We start from the raw sequence: 24,935 nt of genomic DNA, 5'->3' as shown, positions 1-24,935 counted from the left end.
AGAGATTTAGGATTAATTATAGATCAATGTGTACTTAATGTTTTATACATTATATTACACGTATACCTCCCTGATGACCTTCACCTTTGAACACAATCGTTGCTATCGGAACACCTCGATATTAGTGTTCCGATGGAGAATTAAGTTATTTGTGGAAGAAGTTTTGAATGAGTTCCAGAAATCAGGCATGTATGTATAAATAGTTAGCCTACTACAACAATTACTCATGTTTAGATAAATATGTCAAATATATACCTAACATATACATATACATTCAAAATAAATATTGCATAGACGTGACATGAACCCTCTCCATTTTTATTGCTTTGCCTGTGCGTTGGAAAATATGAAATATTGTATAAGCTTAAAGTTTTTTGAAGACTGACTTCAGCTATTGCTGTTAGTATTACTATTGTAAAACTCATAGTTACCCACCTTAACCACATGACTACCAAGGTAGTAAGACTATGTTACACAATACAATACTAGATACATATATATATGGTGATATAATTAACAAATAGAAATTTTGTGAAAAAATGTGACTGGATAGAATAATATTAATGCATACTTTAGTTCAAAGTAAATATAGCTATTTGCTACACAGACAACTAACTCAGCAAAAACAGCTTTATTCAGGATAATTTGTCTTCAATAGTTAAGTGAGAATACAATTCAATGTACCTTGTTTTTATGACTTTTTTCCCAAAAAAATCTTAAATCAAATCCTAGTTTGATAGGCCTAGTCAGAGGTTCAGAGCCCTTTTTGTGAAAAGTATAAATAGATCTCAACCGACATGCTTTTTATCTTTAAGGGTCCTGAATCCTGATTATCCATGATAGCCTTCCAACTTTCACCATTTTAAATATTTAAATTTATTTTATTTTATTTGTTATTATTAAGCATTGCTACTGTTGCGTACAATATGTCTTGAACCACAAGAACTTGCCTAAGTATAAAATTGATGAATGAAATATGTCAACAATTTTTGAACTGTAATAAAAACACCCACACAGCTGTAAATGTGGATATTAAAGATGTCATTTATTTGTGACCTCTACCCCATACTGTTTGAGAATATCATATTAATTACTTATCAAAGTTGTTTGAAAAATAAGGACTGTATATATATTCTTATTTTTTAAAATTATTTTAGAATGGATCGATAAAGAACAGAGCTAGAGTACAAGTGGAGCCGAAGCCAAGAGGCTTCAGAATTTGTTAAAAAGGATGGCGTCTGCTGTCAGGGGGAGATTTGGTGCTCATTCCAACTTAAACATCTTTTCTGGAACATGGTCAGAAAGACAATATCTTTATGTTTTGTCAAGAAGCTTTGGATTAAAGAGCAATTTATTTCACCCCAAAAAACATTCAAAAGGAAAATCCAAACTGTTTGTATCCTCTACAGATCGAAACTTTGAGCGTATGGAACATGAAGCTCTTATGTATCAAGGTAACTATTATCAAGAAAGGTTTCGTAAAAATATTGCTGCACCGTTTGAATAAAAAAAATTTCATAACTCTCAAGTTTAAAAAGAAATTCCTTCAATAAATTTATGACCTCACCATGAATAAGGAGACAGGCATAGATATAGAAGATGATCACTTTTAACTCTAAATAATACTTTCATGAAATCATAATTAGTAAAAGTTTGCATTTCAGTTCATTACTAGAAACTAAAGAAACCAAAGGTGCAGATGCATTTCTTGTTAACTTTTAGAATTAAACTTTCATGAATTTTCAATTTCCTTTGAATATTTAAGCTTTTTGTAAAAAAAAAATTGGATGTAAGTAAATCATATCAGATGATTCTTGATTCTGTTGACAGGTGGAAGAGATAAAATAACAAAGAACCGTGAGGTACCAAGTCCTAAACAGGTATGTACTTAGTCCTAAATAGCTATGTACCCAGTCCTAAACAGGTATGTATCCAGTCCTAAACAGGTATGTACCCAGTCCTAAACCGGTATGTACCCACTCCTAAACAGATATGTACCCAGTCCTAAACAGGTATGTACCCAGTCCTAACAGGTATGTACCCAGTCCTAAACAGGTATGTACCCAGTCCTAAACAGGTATGTACCCACCTCCTAAACAGGTATGTACCAAGTCCTAAACAGGTACGTACCCAGTCCTAAACAGGTATGTACCCACTCCTAAACAGGTACGTACCCACTCCTAAACAGGTACGTACCCACTCCTAAACAGGTATGTACCCACTCCTAAACAGGTATGTACCCAGTCATAAATAGTTATGTACCCACTCCTAAACAGTTATGTACCCACTCCTAAACAGGTATGTACCACCTCCTAAACAGGTATGTACCCAGTCCTAAACAGGTATGTACCCAGTCCTAAACAGGTATGTACCTAGTCCTAAACAGTTATGTACCCAGTCATAAACAGGTACGTACCCACTCCTAAACAGGTATGTACCCACTCCTAAACAGGTATGTACCCAGTCATAAACAGGTATGTACCCAGTCATAAACAGGTACGTACCCACTCCTAAACAGGTATGTACCCACTCCTAAACAGGTATGTACCCACTCCTAAACAGGTATGTACCCGCTCCTAAACAGGTATGTACCCAGTCCTAAACAGGTATGTACCAAGTCCTAAACAGGTATGTACCCAGTCCTAGACAGGTTTGTACCCAGTCCTAAACAGGTATGTACCCAGTCCTAAACAGGTATGTACCCAGTCCTAAACAGGTATGTACCACCTCCTAAACAGGTATGTACCCAGTCCTAAACAGGTATGTACCCAGTCCTAAACAGGTATGTACCCAGTCCTAGACAGGTATGTACCCAGTCCTAAACAGGTATGTACCCAGTCCTAGACAGGTTTGTACCCAGTCCTAAACAGGTATGTACCACCTCCTAAACAGGTATGTACCCAGTCCTAAACAGGTATGTACCCAGTCCTAAACAGGTATGTACCCAGTCCTAGACAGGTATGTACCCAGTCCTAAACAGGTATGTACCCAGTCCTAAACAGGTATGTACCCAGTCCTAGACAGGTATGTACCACCTCCTAAACAGGTATGTACCCAGTCCTAAACAGGTATGTACCCAGTCCTAAACAGGTACGTACCCAGTCCTAAACAGTTATGTACCCAGTCCTAAACAGGTACGTACCCAGTCCTAAACAGGTATGTACCACCTCCTAAACAGGTATGTACCCAGTCCTAAACAGGTATGTACCCAGTCCTAAACAGGTATGTACCTAGTCCTAAACAGTTATGTACCCAGTCATAAACAGGTACGTACCCACTCCTAAACAGGTATGTACCCACTCCTAAACAGGTATGTACCCAGTCATAAACAGGTATGTACCCAGTCCTAAACAGGTATGTACCCAGTCCTAAACAGGTATGTACCCAGTCCTAGACAGGTTTGTACCCAGTCCTAAACAGGTATGTACCCAGTCCTAAACAGGTATGTACCACCTCCTAAACAGGTATGTACCCAGTCCTAAACAGGTATGTACCCAGTCCTAAACAGGTATGTACCCAGTCCTAGACAGGTATGTACCCAGTCCTAAACAGGTATGTACCCAGTCCTAGACAGGTTTGTACCCAGTCCTAAACAGGTATGTACCACCTCCTAAACAGGTATGTACCCAGTCCTAAACAGGTATGTACCCAGTCCTAAACAGGTATGTACCCAGTCCTAAACAGGTATGTACCCAGTCCTAGACAGGTATGTACCACCTCCTAGACAGGTATGTACCCAGTCCTAAACAGGTATGTACCCAGTCCTAAACAGGTACGTACCCAGTCCTAAACAGTTATGTACCCAGTCCTAAACAGGTACGTACCCAGTCCTAAACAGGTATGTACCCAGTCCTAAACAGGTACATACCCACTCCTAAACAGGTATGTACCCAGTCCTAAACAGGTTTGTACCCAGTCCTAAACAGGTATGTACCCAGTCCTAAACAGGTACGTACCCACTCCTAAACAGGTATGTACCCAGTCCTTAACAGGTATGTACCACCTCCTAAACAGGTATGTACCCAGTCCTAAACAGGTATGTACCCAGTCCTAAACAGGTATGTACCCGCTCCTAAACAGGTATGTACCACCTCCTAAACAGGTATGTACCCAGTCCTAAACAGGTATGTACCCAGTCCTAAACAAGTATGTACCCAGTCCTAAACAGGTATGTACCCAGTCCTAAACAGGTATGTACCCAGTCCTAAACAGGTATGTACCACCTCCTAAACAGGTAGTTACCCAGTCCTTAACAGGTATTGATAGTGGAATGTTGCTTACTCTTTGATTTGTTCTGGTGAATTTGATTCCCCAATGATTAGTATTTAAAGTGTGCCTTTAAGATTTATTTGCTACATTGTATTTTGAAGTTTTTATCGGGTGATATGATGTAAATTAAAGTTTCACCAAGATCGATACCACTTATAATCTCTATCATTAACACAAGTTTGTGTATATGATGATATAGGTGAAGTAACAACATTTTATTTGGTATTTTGTCATTATTTTTTTATTATTTTCCTGTGAGTTATGTCCTTTTTGATGATATCATGCCTTTGGAGGTATTTGTTTTTGTACAATGCAACATGAAAACATCTTTAGAATATCAACTGATTGATATATCTTGGTGATCATGTGATGTATTACTGATAGTGGAGTGTTTGTGATTGTTTTATTATAAATTTCTGAAGATTTTAGCAATATAATTATGATTTTATTCGTGATTTTCCCAAATACATACAAATAAGACATTCAATGTAATAAAAATTTGATTTTATATTTGATGATATCTGTAGTGAAAGTGATATATCTTTCACATACTGTATGTAACCTAATAGCACACCTGCCATTATAAATGCACCCCACTTATTTTTTCAGGAAAGGGGATTGGTGCGCTATTAATTGATACATATAAAAAGGTCCTTCCCTCACTGATCAGCCAATATAATTGTCAGTCCTTTAGCCAAGTACTCTGGATTATTTTTACAACATAAAAATATGTCAATAATTGGTTTGGTTTGGTTTGTTTAACGTCCTATTAACAGCCAAGGTCATTTAAGGATGTGCCTGGTTTTGGAGGGGGCGGAAAGCCGGAGTACCCAGAGAAAAACCACCGGCCTACGTCAGTACCTGGCAACTGTCACACGTAGGTTTCGAACTCGAAACCCAGAGGTGGAGGGCTAGTGATTAAGTGTCGGGACACCTTAACCACTCGGCCACCGCGGCCCCTAATATGAAATATGTCAATGAAGTTCTAGCAAGTTATCTTTCCCCACACAGATTATACCTGGAAACTTTTCCCTGTACATTGTTTATTAAGCACGCCCCTTTGGTATAAGTACGTATTTATTAGGTTAAATACGATATATTTCTGTAGGTTGGGATGTATTTATCTTAGAGAATTAATTAGTTTTTATATCCTCTGTTTCAGATTTTCAGTTTTCTAGAAGAACGTGTGGTTGGACAAGAAAGAGCTAAAAAGGTCCTTTCTACTGCTGTCTACTACCATTATAGAAGAATTCAACACAACCAGCAGCTCATTTCAAGTGGGAGACAACATTCTGCTGAGCAGTTTGTTCATCAAAATCTGCATGCTAAATCCTTAGCACATCACGCAATGAAATGTGTGTTAAACAATTAACATTATATACTACGATACTGGGCTCTTGGCTTGAATTTCTATCTGTAGAGTTAAAGAATTATTTATTGGGAATTAAAGTAAAATATTGATAAATATCATGATACAAAATGTATTTTGCAATTTTTAAGGTTTTTTGATGTGGTAACCATGGTATTCAAAGGTCCAAAAAACATGGGAAAAATAAGTTCACTTATCCTTCAGAGCTGTATCAAAATTGCAAATGTTTTTCAGAATACAAATATATACTTTATTAGAGGTAATATGTAGGGTTAACTGGCCATGTTTACATATACTTAAACATGTGCCTTATTTTTCAGAAATGGGCATTTTTACTGTACTCTGCTACCTTAGGAGGATTTCATCAGTTTATAGATGTTTATATGATGGGGATGGTCGTGTCTACATGTATCTGTGCTATGTACATTTCCACTGTGATATTCAAACTTACCAGAGTAGAATGTATAAATTATCAGAAGTTTAGTGTGTTTAGTGTCCTATATACTTTCTAAGAGATGTAGACGGTGTATGTAGACGTTGTATTTATGTTTTTCAGACCATCCACACCTGGAACTACTGGGACAGACAGACTACTTTAGCACCACTGTCCCAAACCACTTACAGCAGCTTTTGGATGCTGGCATTCCAAATTCTGTTCAAAAGAATACAGTTTTGGAAAAGAGCAACATCTTGCTCTTCGGCCCGACGGGATCTGGTACCTATAAATTGATGATGAAGTTTGATATCAATCATGAATCCTAGAGCAGATTTTATTAATGTATATCGTAAACTGTTAGATAAAGTTGTAGATATTTATTGACACAGTTGAATTCTGTGATGCGGTAACATCCCAGTTTGAGCTGAGTGTCGGTTATTGACAGTGGTAGTATTACACTGGGGAACTTTTTTTTTTTTTTTTTTAGCATAATTTGTTTCATTTTCATTGGAAATTTTTTTTTTTTTACATTTCAAATTTTTTATTGATTTTCTTATACATACATACAAATACACAATACATACATTACAATATCTATATTATTCAGACTTTTTAAGATTATGATGCTATTATATAGATATTGTATACAAATAACAAGTAGACAAACATGTAATCTACAAGACCAATTTCAACCATACAGGTCTGAAAAATTGTAAGGAATAGTATAAGGAGTCTAGAATTTATTTAAATTACATTCTATTTTTCCTTTTCAAATAAAGCATGCCATCCTCCCCATCTTGTAAGGAATTTAACATATTCATTTCTTGATTTATACATAATCTTTTCAATCTCATAGTACTGACATACATGAGATTTAAACACTTCAAAGCACACATAAATTTTCTTAATTCTACAATGATACACATATTGCTTGAACAGTAATGACATCAAATTACTTATATTGTTGTGGTGACCATTCAGACCAAGCAGTATTGATACTGGTGATAAACTAAAGCTGAAAAAGGTTTTCTCCAGAATCCATTTCTCAAACTCCTTACGAAGTTTGACTATCCTTGAACATTCATAAAACAAATGTACATATGTTTCATTTTCTTCCCTGCAAAATGTACAAAGGGGAGAATCCAATACTTTAATTCTAAATAGAAAAATATTCGTTGGCAAAATTCGATGGATCAGACGATATTGTAGCCACCTTAATTTTGTATCATATGTTTGTTTAAAGATATTTCTGTGAGTTTTTTCCCACCAGTACTCATCGTCCTCTTCAAGTCCCAAATCCTGGGCCCACTTTACCTTGTAAGAGTTATTAATTGATGAATCATATCTTTGAATTAATGTTTTGTATATTATTCTTTTTCCAGGTACGTCTGAGACGATGCTTTCTAAGAAAAATGGAAATGTGGGGTTATTGTTCATATTGATTTTTTCTTTTAACCTTGGAAAAGATTTAATTAATGCCTTTTTTAGACCTTCAAATGATGTGAAAGGGGGCTGAAATTGATAAAATTGACAAAATTTGGGATATGAATATATTTCTCCATCTTTGTCCATCATATCTTGAACTGTTATTATTCCTTTCTCATACCATTCTTTCCAGTAAACAGTTCTTTTATCAATGGTAAACAGAGAGTTGAACCATAGCGGTTCGGTTAATATATATTTGTCTTGAGGTGGAAATTTTTTTTTTATCTCCGAAAGCACAAGGAAAATTTCCTTCCAAAATAAATTACTTGTTCTTTTTGACATCAGCTTATAAAACTCATCACCTGCATTAGAAAAATGGAGTTCGACTTCATGATCATGATCCTCCAAAAGGACATGTGCCCATGTACTTGCCGGGCTTTTGATAAATCTTCTTATCCAACCGAGTTTTAAAGATTTAAGAAATGACTCTAAATGGAGCATTTCCAATCCCCCCTTCTCTTTACTCTGTATAACTTGTTTTCTTGAAATTCTATCGGTGGAATTACCCCAAAGGTATGAAAAAATTATTTTGTTAAGTCTCGACAGATATTGATTACTTGGAGAAGGTAAGCTCATGAATAAATGGACAAGCTTGGAAATAGCCAATGACTTAATAACTGTTATTCTACCCAATACAGTCAGATATCGTTTAGACCAATTATTGAGGAAAGCTTCTATTTCGTCAATTTTTCGGAGATAATTAAGTGCCATCATATCCTCAAGTTCTGGACTGAAGACAATTCCAAGAACCTTTATTGGACCCTTCGTCCAGTTAAACTTCATTTCGCTGCAAATTGCATCGTCTGATCCTTTCTTTCTACCAATCCACATTGCATTAGTCTTTTCAATATTTGGCCTAAGGCCAGAAAATTTGGCATATTGATTTAGTATCGAAAGAGCTGCCCTAAGCGAGCTGTCATCACCATTCAAAAACAATGTTGCATCATCAGCGAATTGACTTATTTTAAATTCTTTTCCATTTATCTTGATACCTACGACCTCAGGGTTATTTCTTATCATAATTGCCAACACTTCTGCACAAAGTAGAAAAATATAGGGAGAGACCGGGTCCCCTTGTCTACACCCTCTACCTATTTTAAAGAATTCAGAGAAAAAACCGTTCTGTATAACACAAAGTTTAAAATCATAATTCAAAATTTCCATCCACTTAATTAACCCTGGTCCAAAGTTGAAGAATTTTAAGGTTTGGTAAATAAATTTCCATGATAAAGAATCAAATGCTTTCTCAAAATCTATAAATAAAGCCATCCCTGGAATTTTGTTTTTTTCAGTATAACTCATAATATCGTATAACATTCTAGTGTTTTCTCCAATGAATCTGTTTTTCATAAAACCTGTCTGGTTTTCATGGATAAGATGATCAAGAGTTTGTTTTATTCTGTTAGCAATACATCCTGAGAGTATCTTATATGAGGTGTTAAGCAAAGATATGGGCCTCCAGTTCTTTAAAAATTCCCTCGGTTTATTAGCTTTGGGGAGAAGAGTCACAACACCTTGCCTTTGGGTCCAGGACAAGGACTGACTTTGGAAAGCATACTTTACAGAGGAGAAAACAAACTTTCCAAGATCTTTCCAAAAAAATTTGAAGAATTCAGCAGGGAAACCGTCAGGACCAGGACTTTTGTCATTATTCATTCTTTTAAGTGATTGAAGTACCTCATCTATTGAGATGTTTTGTTCTAATTCCTCTCTCATTTCTTCATTTAGTTTTGGTACCTCAGCATTAATAAAAAATTCATCCAAATCTACATCATCTAAGCTATCATCCCTATCCCTATATAGGTCGGAATAAAATTTCTTTATTTCTTGAAGTAAATCTTTCTGGTCAGTTATCTCTGTATTAGAGCTATCTTTTAGTTTTGTTATTGTTTTATTGACATAATGTCTCTTTTCCAAGTTACTAAAGTATTTACTTGGCTTTTCACCGTCCTCTATCCATTTAGCTTTTGCTCGAATCATCAATCCTTTCATATATTCTTTTCTATATAACTCCTGCTCAATCTTTTTCTCTTTTAACATATCAGAAAAAATTTCAGATTCAGGGGATTCTTCAGTTAGTAGTTGAAGAGAATTTATATGCTCTACCAGATAAGTTTGCTTTTTAATTTTATTGCGTTTCACTTCTGCAGAATAGCTTATAGTCATTCCTCTAATTTCTAATAAAAGTGTCTCTAACAATAAATGGTAGTCAATTGTAAATTGTATATCAAGGAAGTCTATTTCCAAAAGCTTACCTCTGTCATAGGGAAAAGCTGCATAACGGCATATAACTGTTTTGATTATTTCCTGCACCTTTTCTTTGTATTTCCAATCTCTTAGAAGAGTTGTATTGAATTTCCAGAAACCTCTGCCTCTTTCCATTTTTGTAAATTTTAGTATTAATTCTACCATAGAGTGATCGGTTCTATAACCTGGTCTTATATCAGAGCTTTCATAAACTGATAATAACATTTGTGATACAAGAAAAAAATCCAGCCTCCCTTTTTTAGTAGGAGCTTTCTTGAACCAAGTGTATCTCTTTAATTTAGGGTGGTTAATACGCCATGGATCACATAGATCAAACTCCTCCATGAGCTTAAACACTTCGCTTCGGGAATTTGGATGATTTATATTCTTATAATTATAGACATCTATATCCGGATCAAGGATTAAGTTCCAATCACCACAAATTATCAAAAATTCATTATCAAATGTTTGAACAACTTCTCTTATACTTTTAAAGAAAGTTGGGGAGTCTTTGTTAGGGCCGTACACATTAATTAGAGTAAATGAATATCCAGCAGACTGTACACTCACTGCAATCATGCTGCCATTATCATCTTTTAGGGTATTCGTAACTTTGTAATCAAAATTAGTATTAAAAAGTATGGCTACCCCTCTAGCATTACCTTGAAAATTATTGAAAACAATGTCATAACCCCATTGTTGTCTTATAAACATGCTGTCACTCTCTTTGAAGTGAGTATCTTGTAAACAATATATAGAACTTTTCATTTTCTTTAAATAATTAAAGACATCTCTTCTTTTGTTGACATCGCCCAGGCCCTGACAGTTCATTGAAATAATTTTAACTGCCATAGTAATATGCTAAAAATACTGTTTCTCTTACTCATTTCCCTTGAATTTCTCTCAAGTAAATTTGACCTCAATAACATTGGGACAACGTTACATAATGATGGAATGGTCTGTAAATACAAATTGGGTGACAAACATAAAATACATTTACTTAACAAGAAAACTACTGCAACAACCATTACAGGAACATAAACATATAACACAGAAAAAATAATCCTTCCTGAAAACATGGTTAGGATGGACCTATGGCTGCTTCTTTGGGCTGTTATAACTTTTTCACCCAAATACAAAGTAATACAATCAATGGTTGCCTACGCAGTAATTGCATTATATAATACAATGAAATGGAAATGAAGTATATTACTTAAATTCAACTTACTTTATAGGTGATTAACATCAATTATATATATATATGTTTGTAATAATTATTATCATCCATGAAAGTGTAAACATTGCCAATCTCTCCAGCATTTCCATTCTTGATATATCATAATCAATGATTGTATACACATTGTTAGAAAATAACACTCCCTCATTCTTTATATAATTATTACACTATTTAGAACACAACTAATTGATGCTAAACCGATTTTGAAGACTGCTCTTGCTGACCCGCTATTAAAACATGTACATGTGTTGATTGTGATGGCTGATGAACGATACCATCCATTCTAAAAAAAACATAGATATTCTTATTTTTCATTCGAATCGGCTCTCCAGCTAAATCTACTGAATATAAACTTGTCATTAAATAGAGCTCGTTCGTTGATTGTAACAGTAAACACTAGAAAAGATAAACCATGTGCGTATTTAAAATGTGCACTTAACAAGGAGCAAAAATAATGCTCTAACATATTTACAGTACCTTGTCCTTTATTGTCGGGTTATATTATAATGTCCAAAATTCCTGGTCTCAAATTTACCGGAAACACGTGCGAGTGTTGTTGTCAATCGCGGTCACCACTGCGTTTGGTCTCAAATTTATAAACTGACTTCGTTCAATGAAAGAAACGAAACGAAAAAGTTAATGTCGCTCCCATCTTTCCGCTCTGGACTTTTTCACCTCCAACCAAACGTCAGGTATCTGGATGTTTTCACGAATCCTCGTCCAGGTACCTGTATGTTCTTGTCTAATCTTGAAGGCCTCGGACGCCAAGCGAGCACGTTTTATTTTAAGTCGTTGACACAGATCTGTTCGGACCGACATTTTTGTCCCTTTCAAGTTTGGTGCCGATGAAAAGATTAACTGCCTTTCTTCCCAATATACAAATTTAGCAATCATCGGGGGATGTCCGGTCTGTGACCCCTTCCCTCTAACGTTAGGTAAAACATGAGCATTCGCGATATGTATATTCTTCGCTACAGACTCCCCGATCTTTAATTCATTTACAAAGAACTGCCTCAGGGTAAAATAAACACCTTTGCCTGGAATTTGGGGAACCCCATAGAATAGTAAATTGTACTTCCTTCCGTGACATTCAAGTTTTTCAAGAGAGTTTGTGGCTGCCGAAACCTCATCTGTTACACCAGAAACGTGAACACTTCTCAGTTCGTTGATTGAATCCTCTGCCGCGGACAACCTCGTTGTAACCTCGGTGATCTCCTCACCACGTGCTCTGAATTTAGATTTCAATTCCTCTAGATCCCTCGACACAACAGCGATTTCGTTCTTAAAAAGAACCGATTGTTCAGTAAACTTCGAATTAATATTTTTTGTTATTTTTCTCTCCATCTGTACTATAAGGTCTTTTAATTCGTCTGTCGGTGAAAGTGTACTGGCCGCCATATTTGATTCACTAACCTGAGGCTGATCTTGTCCAGACGGTTCGCTACTGAAATCTCGTATGTCTTGCAAACCTTGATTGTTCTTCCTCTGTGATTTTTTTGCTTGTTTAGTCTGCGTCTTTTTGGTTGATTTAGGTGCCATGATATGCTTTCAAAAAAGCCCCAGCCATATTTCCTTGCCTCAGCCGACGTTAAGCATGTTTCTCCATTGCCATCTCAACCGGAAGTCATTACACTGGGGAACTTTCCTTGATTGTGATATTCCTCCCTAACTGGGGACTACTTACTTTATACCGTATTATGTATCATTTATACCTTTCAGGTAAAACTTTACTAGCTAACGCAGTGGCCGAGTTTCTAGATGTGCCGTTTTACGTCGGAGACTGTACCTCCCTGACGATATCAGGCTATGTAGGCGAAGATGTGGAATCCTTGCTCTCTGGACTCCTCAGTAATGCTAATAATGATTTAGAGAGGTGTCAACAAGGTATATTTCATTATGTCAGATCCATATATTGTCAGTGTCACGTAATATCAGGGTCTCACAATGTCAGTGTCACACAATGTCAGGGTCACACAATGTCAGGGTCACACAATGTCAGGGCCACACAATGTTAGTGTCACACAATGTCAGTGTCACAAAATGTCGGTGTCACACAATGTCAGTGTCACACAATGTCAGGGTCACACAATGTCAGGGTCACACAATGTCAGGGTCACACAATGTCAGGGCCACACAATGTCCGTGTCACACAATGTCAGTGTCACACAATGTCCGTGTCACACAATGTCAGTGTCACATAATGTCAAGGTCACACAATGTCAGTGTCACAAAATGTCCATGTCACACAGTGTCACACAATGTCATGGTCACACAATGTTAGTGTCACACAATGTCAGGGTCACACAATGTCAGTGTCACACAATGTCAGTGTCACACAATGTCGGTGTCAAAAAAATGTCAGTGTCACATATTGTCAAGGTCACACAATGTCAGTGTCACACAATGTCGATGTCAAAAAATGTCAGTGTCACATAATGTCAGGGTCACACAATGTCACTGTTACACAATGTGAGTCACACAATGTCAAGGTCATACAATGTCAGTCACACAATGTCAGGGTCACACAATGTCAGAGTCACACAATGTCAGTCACACACTGAAGGATTACACAATGTCAAGGTCATACAATGTCAGGGTCACACAATGTCAGGGTCACACAATGTCAGTCACACAATGTCAGTCTTACAATGTTAGTTTCACATAATGTTAGTGTCACTCGATATCAGTGTCACGAAATGTCAGTGTCACACAATATCAGAGTCACATATTGTCAGGGTCAAACAATGTCAGGGTCACAAAATGTCAGGTACACAATGTTAGTCACACAATGTCAAGGTCATACAATGTCAGGGTCACACAATGTCAAGGTCACACAATGTCAAGGTCATACAATGTCAGGGTCACACAATGTCAGAGTCACACAATGTCAGGGTCACAAAATGTCAGGGTCACACAATGTCAAGGTCATACAATGTCAGGGTCACACAATGTCAGTGTCACACAATGTTAGTCACACAATGTCAAGGTCATACAATGTCAGGGTCACACAATGTCAGAGTCACACAATGTCAGAGTCACACAATGTCAAGGTCACACAATGTCAGGGTCACACAATGTCAAGGTCATACAATGTCAGGGTCACACAATGTCAGTGTCACACAATGTTAGTCACACAATGTCAAGGTCATACAATGTCTGAGTCAAACAATGTCAGGGTCACACAATGTCAAGGTCACACAATGTCAGAGTCACACAATGTCAGTGTCACACAATGTCAAGGTCACACAATGTCAGAGTCACAGAATGTCAGGATCACACAATGTCAGAGTCACACAATGTCAGGGCCACACAATGTCAGATTCACACAATGTCAGGGTCACACAATGTCAGAGTCACACAATGTCAAGGTCACACAAAGTCAGAGTCACATAATGTCAGGATCACACAATGTCAGAGTCACAGAATGTCAGGGTCACACAATGTCAGGGTCACACAATGTCAGGGTCACACAATGTCAGGGTCACACAATGTCAGAGTCACACACTGAAGGATCATACAATGTTAAGGTCACTCATTGTTGGGCCACATAAAGGCAAGGGTCGCACAAGGTCAGGGTCCACCTATATTTATATATATATGTATAGTTACACATTTTTTTGAATCAAGTGTTGCATGAAATTTAAATTAATTAGGAATATACACAAGCATTAATTTGCACTTTGTTCAATTAAATCAGAAAATTATAATTTAAACTTTGGCGCTGACCATGCACTGTTATTGATATGATAACGTTAGGTTTGGTGTTATTGTGTAAGTAATTTATATCTACAAAACGTTTAAGCTAATATTATTAATTCATAATATATATATAACTGGTTTCTGATAAAAGAAATTGCAAAATTTGTGATAATTTTCTGAAATAATTTATTGAAAGTACATAGTGTATTAAAAATTACAGTAAAATATCTACTGAAAGTGAGGACTCCAGATTTGTCAAACATCAAACTATAAAATTCAGTGATTCAATCAGTACCGTACCGTTATAAACCATAAAAAGTGATTCAATCAGTACCGTACCGTTATAAACCATAAAAAGTGATTCAATCAGTACCGTACCGTTATAACTTATAAACCATGCACCTTTCTGGTATTCATCATAGAATTTCCGTATTTCTAGAGTTCTCTACAATAAACAATTATGTTTCAGGAATAATTTTTCTTGATGAAATAGACAAGCTGAAGAAAACCTCGTCCCCTAATTCAGACCGGGATGTTGGTGGGGAGGGAGTGCAGCAGAGGCTTCTCAAGATTCTAGAGGGTGCAAAGGTCAGAGTTCCTGACAAAAGGTCAATGCCATCATCCTACAAAGAGATTGATACCACCAACATCCTGTTTGTGGGATCCGGAGCTTTCAACGGCCTCGACAAAATCATACAGAACAACAAAGACACAAAGGTTATCAATATAACGGGACCATTTCTGTTGTTCTGAAGGTTATCAATATAACTGGATCATATCTGTTGTTCTCAAGGTTATCAATATAACTGGACCATAACTGTTGTTCTCAAGGTTATCAATATAACTGGATCATATATGTTGTTCTGAAGGTTATCAATATAACGGGACTATATCTGTTGTTCTGTGAAGGTTATCAATATAACGGGACCATATCTGTTGTTCTGAAGGTTATCAATATAACGGGACCATATCTGTTGTTCTGTGAAGGTTATCAATATAACGGGACCATATCTGTTGTTCTGTGAAGGTTATCAATATAACGGGACCATATCTGTTGTTCTGAAGGTTATCAATATAACGGGACCATATCTGTCGTTCTGTGAAGGTTATCAATATAACGGGACCATATCTGTTGTTCTGAAGGTTATCAATATAACGGGACCATATCTGTTGTTCTGAAGGTTATCAATATAACGGGACCATATATGTTGTTCTGAAGGTTATCAATATAACGGGACCATATCTGTTGTTCTGTGAAGGTTATCAATATAACGGGACCATATCTGTTGTTCTGAAGGTTATCAATATATACGGACCAATCTGTTGTTCTGAAGATTATCAATATAACGGGACCATATCTGTTGTTCTGTGAAGGTTATCAATATAACGGGACCATATCTGTTGTTCTGAAGGTTATCAATATAACGGGACCATATCTGTTGTTCTGAAGGTTATCAATATAACGGGACTATATCTGTTGTTCTGAAGGTTATCAATATAACGGGACCATATCGGTCGTTCTGAAGGTTATCAATATAACGGGACCATATCTGTTGTTCTGAAGGTTATCAATATAACGCGACTTGTCTGTTGTTCTGAAGGTTATCAATATAACGGGACCATATCTGTTGTTCTGAAGGTTATCAATATAACCGGACCATATCTGTTGTTCTGAAGGTTATCAATATAACCAGACCATATCTGTTGTTCTGAAGGTCATCAATATAAACGGACCATATCTGTTGTTCTGAAGGTTATCAATATAACGGGACCATATCGGTCGTTCTCAAGGTTATCAATATAACCAGACCATATCTGTTGTTCTGAAGGTCATCAATATAAACGGACCATATCTGTTGTTCTGAAGGTTATCAATATAACGCGACTTGTCTGTTGTTCTGAAGGTTATCAATATAACTGTACCATATTGGTCGTTCTGAAGGTTATCAATATAACTGGACCATATCGGTCGTTCTGAAGGTTATCAATATAACTGAACCATATCTTTTGTTCTGAAGGTTATCAATATAACGGGACCATATCTGTTGTTCTGTGAAGGTTATCAATATAACAGGACCATATCTGTTGTTCTGAAGGTTATCAATATAACGGGACCATATCTGTTGTTCTGAAGGTTATCAATATAACGGGACCATATCTGTTGTTCTGAAGGTTATCAATATAACCGGACCATATCTGTTGTTCTGAAGGTTATCAATATAACGGGACCATATCTGTTGTTCTGAAGGTTATCAATATAACGGGACCATATATGTTGTTCTGAAGGTTATCAATATAATGGGACCATATCTGTTGTTCTGTGAAGGTTATCAATATAACGGGACCATATCTGTCGTCTGAAGGTTATCAATATAACGGGACCATATCAGTCGTTCTGAAGGTTATCAATATCACGGGACCATATCTGTTGTTCTGAAGGTTATCAATATAACGGGACCATATCGGTCGTTCTGAAGGTTATCAATATAACGGGACCATATCTGTTGTTCTGTGAAGGTTATCAATATAACAGGGACCATATCTGTTGTTCTGAAGGTTATCAATATAACGGGACCATATCTGTTGTTCTGAAGGTTATCAATATAACGGGACCATATCTGTTGTTCTGAAGGTTATCAATATAACAGGACCATATATGTTGTTCTGAAGGTTATCAATATAATGGGACCATATCTGTTGTTCTGAAGGTTATCAATATAACGGGACCATATCGGTCGTTCTGAAGGTTATCAATATAACGGGACCATATCTGTTGTTCTCAAGGTTATCAATATAACGGGACCATATCTGTTGTTCTCAAGGTTATCAATATCACGGGACCATATCTGTTGTTCTGAAGGTTATCAATATAACGGGACCATATCGGTCGTTCTGAAGGTTATCAATATAACGGGACCATATCTGTTGTTCTGTGAAGGTTATCAATATAACAGGACCATATCTGTTGTTCTGAAGGTTATCAATATAACGGGACCATATCTGTTGTTCTGAAGGTTATCAATATAACGGGACCATATCTGTTGTTCTGAAGGTTATCAATATAACCGGACCATATCTGTTGTTCTGAAGGTTATCAATATAACGGGACCATATCTGTTGTTCTGAAGGTTATCAATATAACGGGACCATATATGTTGTTCTGAAGGTTATCAATATAACGGGACCATATCTGTTGTTCTGTGAAGGTTATCAATATAACGGGACCATATCTGTCGTCTGAAGGTTATCAATATAACGGGACCATATCAGTCGTTCTGAAGGTTATCAATATCACGGGACCATATCTGTTGTTCTGAAGGTTATCAATATAACGGGACCATATCTGTTGTTCTCAAGGTTATCAATATAACGGGACCATATCTGTTGTTCTCAAGGTTATCAATATAACGGGACTATATCTGTTGTTCTCAAGGTTATCAATATAACGGGACCATATCTGTTGTTCTCAAGGTTATCAATATAACGGGACCATATCGGTCGTTCTGAAGGTTATCAATATAACGGGACTATATCTGTTGTTCTGTGAAGGTTATCAATATAACAGGACCATATCTGTTGTTCTGAAGGTTATCAATATAATGGGACCATATCTGTTGTTCTGAAGGTTATCAATATAATGGGACCATATCTGTTGTTCTGTGAAGGTTATCAATATAACGGGACCATATCTGTTGTTCTCAAGGTTATCAATATAACGGGACCATATCTGTTGTTCTGTGAAGGTTATCAATATAACAGGACCATATCTGTTGTTCTGAAGGTTATCAATATAACGGGACCATATCTGTTGTTCTGAAGGTTATCAATATAACGGGACCATATCTGTTGTTCTGAAGGTTATCAATATAACGGGACCATATCTGTTGTTCTGTGAAGGTTATCAATATAACGGGACCATATCTGTTGTTCTGAAGGTTATCAAGGTTAAAAAAATTAAGGTATCCTATTGCTGGATTGCTGGATCTTTGAATAACTTAAAAGACATTTACTTTTAACTATCGGGGCTTGATACGTTCATATGACCCAGAATTAAATATTTAACCTTAGGTAAATTTGACCCCCAGATCACTTATACTTGACGTGTACTTTTAAAAAGATGTCACTTGTAAGGAGCCTCAAATAGAGCGAGATATTCTCTCTAGCTACGCCTTCCTGTTACAGAAACAATCACACTGCATTAATGCAATGTTAGCTATCTAAGAGCTATATAGTTTATGGTATAAACCAGGTTTACTTTCATAGGAGGTAGAATAATCAGGAGTAAATCTGGCCATGCAGTCTAACTTCAAAATAGGATTAATTTTAATGTTTTAGACCCTGTTTAAGTAAGCTTAATCCTCATGTTATAGGCCCAGTCCATGAAGTTTAGAATTTGATTCCATCTCTCATATTTCAACATTTTTGAAATCATCAGGATCCTTGTATTAAATTGAATATAATTTTAACTGTTGATATGAAGTAAAATACCCATTTTATAGTTTCAGTCTTCAGAAAATGTTTGTCAACCTGAAGCCAGCTCGATTTGCACCCTTCTCGGAAGAGAAGCTCTCTCAGATGATCACATTCTGTTATATGTAAATCAAGTAAACTGGAAGAACAGAACCCAAAACAAACAAGTTTTTAAGTTTTCTCAAACACTGTAACACATATAAACCTGTGCATGTGCCATAAATCCTTCTCCAGTGAAACTCATCACTCTGTATGTCGCAAACTTTATAAATATGGTCGTCGCCATCTTGGAAGATAAATCTTCCAGCTTCGAGACAGAAGAGGTAGAAGATCTTCCAGAAGCAGAAGAGCTACAAATCGAGTGATAGGAAGATATTTTCTAGAAGGAGAAGAGTGCAAATCGAGTTGACCTCTGTAAGGGTGAAGACTGTCATCAGTTAAACCTGTCTGTGTCTCAGCTGATAATAGAATGGAGGTCATAGAGGATCCTCACAGTGTTATACTGATAGAGATATTATATTATATATAAATACATGTACAATGTATATTTTCAAACCTGTTATAGATTTCCCCCTCTTCCTATAGGTTTATGGCTTTGGACAGCAAATGCAGGAACAAACAGATGAAGATAGTCTGATGTCCGAGGTGGAGCCAAAAGACATTATCAAATTTGGCATGATCCCCGAGTTTTGTGGTCGCATGCCTATCCTAGTCCCGTTCCATGGACTTTCAACAGAAATGCTCGTGGAAATCCTGACAAAGCCTAAGAATGCTGTAGCAAATCAGTTCATAGCCCAATTTAGGACGGAGAAAGTAAGCTGTTTAGTTGATTACTGGTTTACCACCAGGTTTTGTCTCACTGATTATCGTCTGACAATTTTAAGTGTTCTGTTGGTATTAGAAACTGGTTCACCACCTACATGACTCTGCCCATTGCTAGGTTTCGTCTCACCGACTATCATAGCCAGACAGGTGTTCTGTTGGCGTTCGTTACTTACTGGTTTACCACCTACATGACTCTGCCCATTGCTAGGTTTCGTCTCACTGACTATCATCAGACAGGTGTTCTGTTGGCGTTCGTTACTTACTGGTTTACCACCTACATGACTCTGCCCATTGCTAGGTTTCGTCTCACCGACTATCATAGCCAGACAGGTGTTCTGTTGGCGTTCGTTACTTACTGGTTTACCACCTACATGACACTGCCCATTGCTAGGTTTCCTCTCACTGACTATCATCAGACCTATGTTCAATTGGTGTTAATTACTGGTTCACCACCTACATGACTCCACCCATTGCTAGGTTTCTACTCGCTATATATAACCGTCTGTCCTATATCTAAAGTTGAAGCATATATTTTTAAAAAGACAGTTCCGGGCCCTTGTAGTGTCCTGTCCTGTTTGTTACTACGGCGTCACTCATAGTAGCAGGGTAACTTGACATGGTTAGGGGGAGGACGTGTTTTAATGAATTTGGTTACGTTATGTTTTTGATGTCCATCCAAAATCTCCCAATAACTATTTCCTAAGAGTGTCCAAACCTCGGGCCAGCACTATTGTGCCTCCTCTTGACGAAATAACCACAGATAATAGTAATGTCCTTGCTAGATGGACTTAGCTCTCACACTGGCTGCTTTAAATACTCACTCTGGTTTTTTTTTCCATTTTGTGACCTTGACCTAATGAGTTTCTTTAGAGTTGCTATTTCCAACATTTTTTTGCTGTACATACACCCTGGTGTTTTTATAATCTAATTAAAATTAATGTTCATTATCCACTACGTAAACTCCATATGAACATCAAATGTTTTGTGATCTATTAGGTTATTAAATACGGACTGACAGAGTGAGTGTACGGAGGATATTTGAGTGGAGAAGAATATAGAGATTGGTTTATAGACAGGAATCCTAGCTGTTATTAGTCTACTACTGGTGAAACTCGGGGGAACTTCGTAGCTCAAGGTCACTGTCAAGGTTCAAAGTCAAATAACTAGTTAGAGAAGAGAAGCGTAGAGAAAACAAAGAGAAAACGTAGGTATAAAGCGTAGAAAAACGACCGTCAGAACGATAACATGTCTACGACCATTTTCTGGATGGAAACCCCGTGTTTTGATCTTGATCAAATCTAGTTTTTATTATTTTTTATGATTTTGTGATTGTTAATATTTTTTTCAGTGTCAGCTGGTTTTCACGCCTGATGCATTGCACACCATTGCAGAATCAGCCTTTCAAAAGAAAGTTGGAGCTCGGGGTCTCCGGTCGTTGTTGGTAAGTGTGTCTCCTTTTGATCACAATCAACTTCCCGAAAGACAATTAAGTGATGTTTAATACTATGGCGCTGTACGTCAATCCATCGTCAACTTTAATCTTCAAACTTTTTCTGCTCAGTAATAATTAATTGTTCATACCTTAGTGATTTCCAAGGTCATTAGTAATGTTAAGCTTGTTCAAAAAAATGACCTTGACCCACTGTCAGGGTTTAAATAAAATGTGTTTAAATCTGGGAATAATTTTTCTGAATAACCAATGAATATTCACCCAAACCATCTGATCGACTCACGGATTTGAAAATTGGTGATGCGTTGTATATATGTATTTTGTAGGAACAGACATCCAGTACAATGAATCCTGTCACTTGCTTAAGTTTCTTGAAGCAAACTTTTACATTATGATAAAATTGTCTTCTATAATTTGAAAAAAAATTGTTAATGATCAATACTGTACTTTTTGGAAGATTTGTGTGATTTCTATATAAGTGTTTTACTGAAGTGATGCCACTGCACTGTGATCGATATTACAGATCAGTAACAATAATTACATATGTATGACATATCATCGGACAAGTATTTGTTTAAAAGCAAAAACACAATACATTTTAATCCTTCATCCATCCTCATCAACAAGCTAGCTAGCTCATCATCCTTTGGGATTGTCCTAAAACAAAAACTCCATGTTGAACTTATTATACCCACGCAGAGAAGTTAGGGGGGTATACTGGAATCAGGTTGTCCGTCCGTCCATCTGTCTATAGACGCATTTTGTCCGGACAACTCCTCCTAAACCGATCGGCCAATTCCGATAAAAACTTTACACAAATATAGAGGACCATGTGTAGATGTGCATGCCACTTTCTTTTTTTTCAAAATTATGGTTGCTATGGCAACTGGTCACTATAAACAGGTTTTCCGATAAGAACCATAACTTTAAGTTTGTCCGGACAACTCCTCCTAAACCGAAGGGCCGATTTCAATGAAACTTTACACAAATATAGAGGACAATGTGCATGCCTCTTTCTTTTTCTCAAAATTATGGTTGTTATGGCAACTGGTCACTTTATTACTGGGTTATCTTAGTTAGCATCTAATTAACAGTTCCAATTCACCATTGACTCGTGCAGATTGCGGGGGTATTAGTCAGCCATCCTGGCGACAGTTCTAGTTAACAGTGTAGATCGGAAATATACATTGTGCATCCTTTGTGAATTTTATGATTAACTAACATTATTTTATATCATTTTTCTCTGTCATTGTTAAAGGGGAATTCCTTCATTTGAAAAAAGTTTTGGTTGTCAAATTTAACTTACTGGAAAATATGCATTTTTTCCAAATATTAACATTATTTTTTTTTTTTTTTTTTTTACATATACATATATATATATATTTACATTATTAAGGCAGTTATACTCTCAAGATAAAACAAAGTTTTTCAAGTATTAAGTCCTGAAAATTCTTAATTCGACCCGAAGTATCACTAATTACCACCAAACATACATTTTTTGTATACTATATGCCTTTTCCTTGTACATTCTGGCATTTATTTCATTACTTGTAGGCACAAACGCTTGTATAATCATTGTTTTAATGTAGATTTCATCAACAGTACTAGTAATTGTGCATGTTTCTGATGTGTGAATGAAAGAAAGACCCTTTAAAAAGTACAAAATTATATATTTTTGGAAAAGACCAAAATGTGCCGTCAAAACATCTATTTATACAGGCACATGGAACTGCATCTGAATTATAATTTCCTTTAACTCTGTGATAATTAATTGTAATTATATTTCAGGAGAACCTGTTAGAAGAAGCATTGTTTGAAGTGCCGAACTCAAACATCAAGAAAGTAATTATCACAAAAGAAGTGGTCCAAGGACATCAACCTCCAAATTATTTCACCTCCTGATGATTGGTGTATTAATACCAATATCATGTTGTCTGTGATAGTCTGGTTTTACTTGTACTTACAACTGCAACTTACTTCAATAAAGTAAAAAAAAAATCCTAATTCAGTCAGTTTGCATTTTTATCCCCCGCGAAACGCGTTTGCGGGGGATATTAAATTGGGCTCCGTGCGTCCGTCCGTCCGTGTGTCCGTCCGAGATTCTTTTCCGGGCTATAACTCCATAACCGTTCAACGCAGCTCCTTGAAACTTTCTGTACATATCAGACTAGTGCCCTAGTTGTGCCTTTTGCTATTGCGGACCTTCCATTTTCGATATTTTTTCTGTCACCATGGAAACTTAGTAAAAAATACCAAATTACTATTTCCTTTTGTTTCCGGGCTATAACTCCAAAACCGTTCGACACAGCTCCTTGAAACTTTCTGTATACATCAGACTAGTGCCCTAGTTGTGCCTTTTGCTATTGCAGACCTTCCATGTTTGGTATTTTTTCTGTCACCATGGAAACTTAATCAAAAATACCAAATTACTGTTTCCTTTTGTTTCCCGGCTATAACTCAAAAACCGTTCGAAGCAGCTCCATGAAACTTTCTGTATATATCAGACTAGTGCCCAAGTTGTGCCTTTTGCTATTGGGGACCTTCCATTTTCGGTATTTTTTCTGTCACCATGGAAACTTAATCAAAAATACCAAATTACTGTTTCCTTTTGTTTCCAGGCTATAACTCGATAACCGTTCAACACAGCTCCTTGAAACTTTCTGTATATATCAGGCTAGTGCCCTAGTTGTGCCTTTTGCTATTGCGGACCTTCCATTTTCGTTATTTTTTCTGTCACCATGGAAACTTAGTCAAAGATACCGAATTACTGTTTCCTTTTTCCCCCCCGTGCTATAACTCCATAACCGTTCAACGCAGCTCCTTGAAACATTCTGTATATATGGGACTAGTGCCCTAGTTGTGCCTTTTGCTATTGGGGACCTTCCATTTTCGGTATTTTTTCTGTCACCATGGAAACTTAATTAAAAATACCAAATTACTGTTTCCTTTTGTTTCTTGGCTATAATTCCAAAACTGTTCTACGCAGCTCCTTGAAACTTTCTGAATATATCAGACTAGTTGTGCCTTTTGCTATTGCGGACCTTCCATTTTCGGTATTTTTTCTGTCACCATGGAGACTTAATCAAAAATACCAAATTACTGTTTCCTTAATAACTCTTACTTTGAGCTTAACTTATACATGTATTTGGGTTTTCATACCAACTGCGGGGTGCGGGGGATAATGCCATGCTTTGCGGCTCCTTGTTGTATTAATTTTTGGCACAAGGTGGTGGGTTTTAACATTAGTTGCCTTTCAATAGTGGTCTATTAACACGTGGTTGTAAACATCACTGCTTGTTATCGCTATTTCTTAGAAAGTACTGGACAGCTAGCTCCGTAGTTCTCAAATATAACAGGATCCCGAGCTCTAGCTGCTTCTAGTGCAACATCACAACTGATTAAAGTACCGGTATGCAAAATTTAGTAAGTCATATCCTGGATTTTTATT

At 36.6% G+C, this 24,935-nt stretch overlaps 1 protein-coding gene across 1 annotated transcript; it reads left to right on the top strand.

Moving 5' to 3' along the window:
* The first annotated feature begins 88 nt into the window (after positions 1-88).
* LOC117334663 (ATP-dependent Clp protease ATP-binding subunit ClpX-like) lies at positions 89-23,485 on the top strand. Its single transcript, XM_033894413.1, has 10 exons — positions 89-189; positions 1,158-1,454; positions 1,831-1,880; positions 5,432-5,624; positions 6,195-6,353; positions 12,763-12,927; positions 15,212-15,459; positions 19,798-20,025; positions 21,386-21,478; positions 23,276-23,485. The coding sequence occupies exons 2-10, from the start codon at positions 1,232-1,234 to the stop codon at positions 23,387-23,389; spliced, it is 1,473 nt and encodes a 490-aa protein (XP_033750304.1). The 5' UTR covers positions 89-189; positions 1,158-1,231; the 3' UTR covers positions 23,390-23,485.
* The last annotated feature ends 1,450 nt before the right edge of the window (positions 23,486-24,935 follow it).

The sequence above is a fragment of the Pecten maximus genome, chromosome 9 (genome assembly GCF_902652985.1).
Source record: "Pecten maximus chromosome 9, xPecMax1.1, whole genome shotgun sequence".
Taxonomy (NCBI): Eukaryota; Metazoa; Mollusca; class Bivalvia; order Pectinida; family Pectinidae; genus Pecten; species Pecten maximus.
This window is presented reverse-complemented; position numbering and strand designations above follow the sequence as displayed.

Excerpts from the sequence above, each read along its gene's own strand:
- LOC117334663 (XM_033894413.1), top strand. The coding sequence starts at position 1,232 with ATGGCGTCTGCTGTCAGGGGGAGATTTGGTGCTCATTCCAACTTAAAC. Across the intron at positions 15,460-19,797 it reads AGAACAACAAAGACACAAAG|GTTTATGGCTTTGGACAGCA; the intron begins GTTATCAATATA and ends CTCTTCCTATAG. Across the intron at positions 21,479-23,275 it reads GGGGTCTCCGGTCGTTGTTG|GAGAACCTGTTAGAAGAAGC; the intron begins GTAAGTGTGTCT and ends ATTATATTTCAG.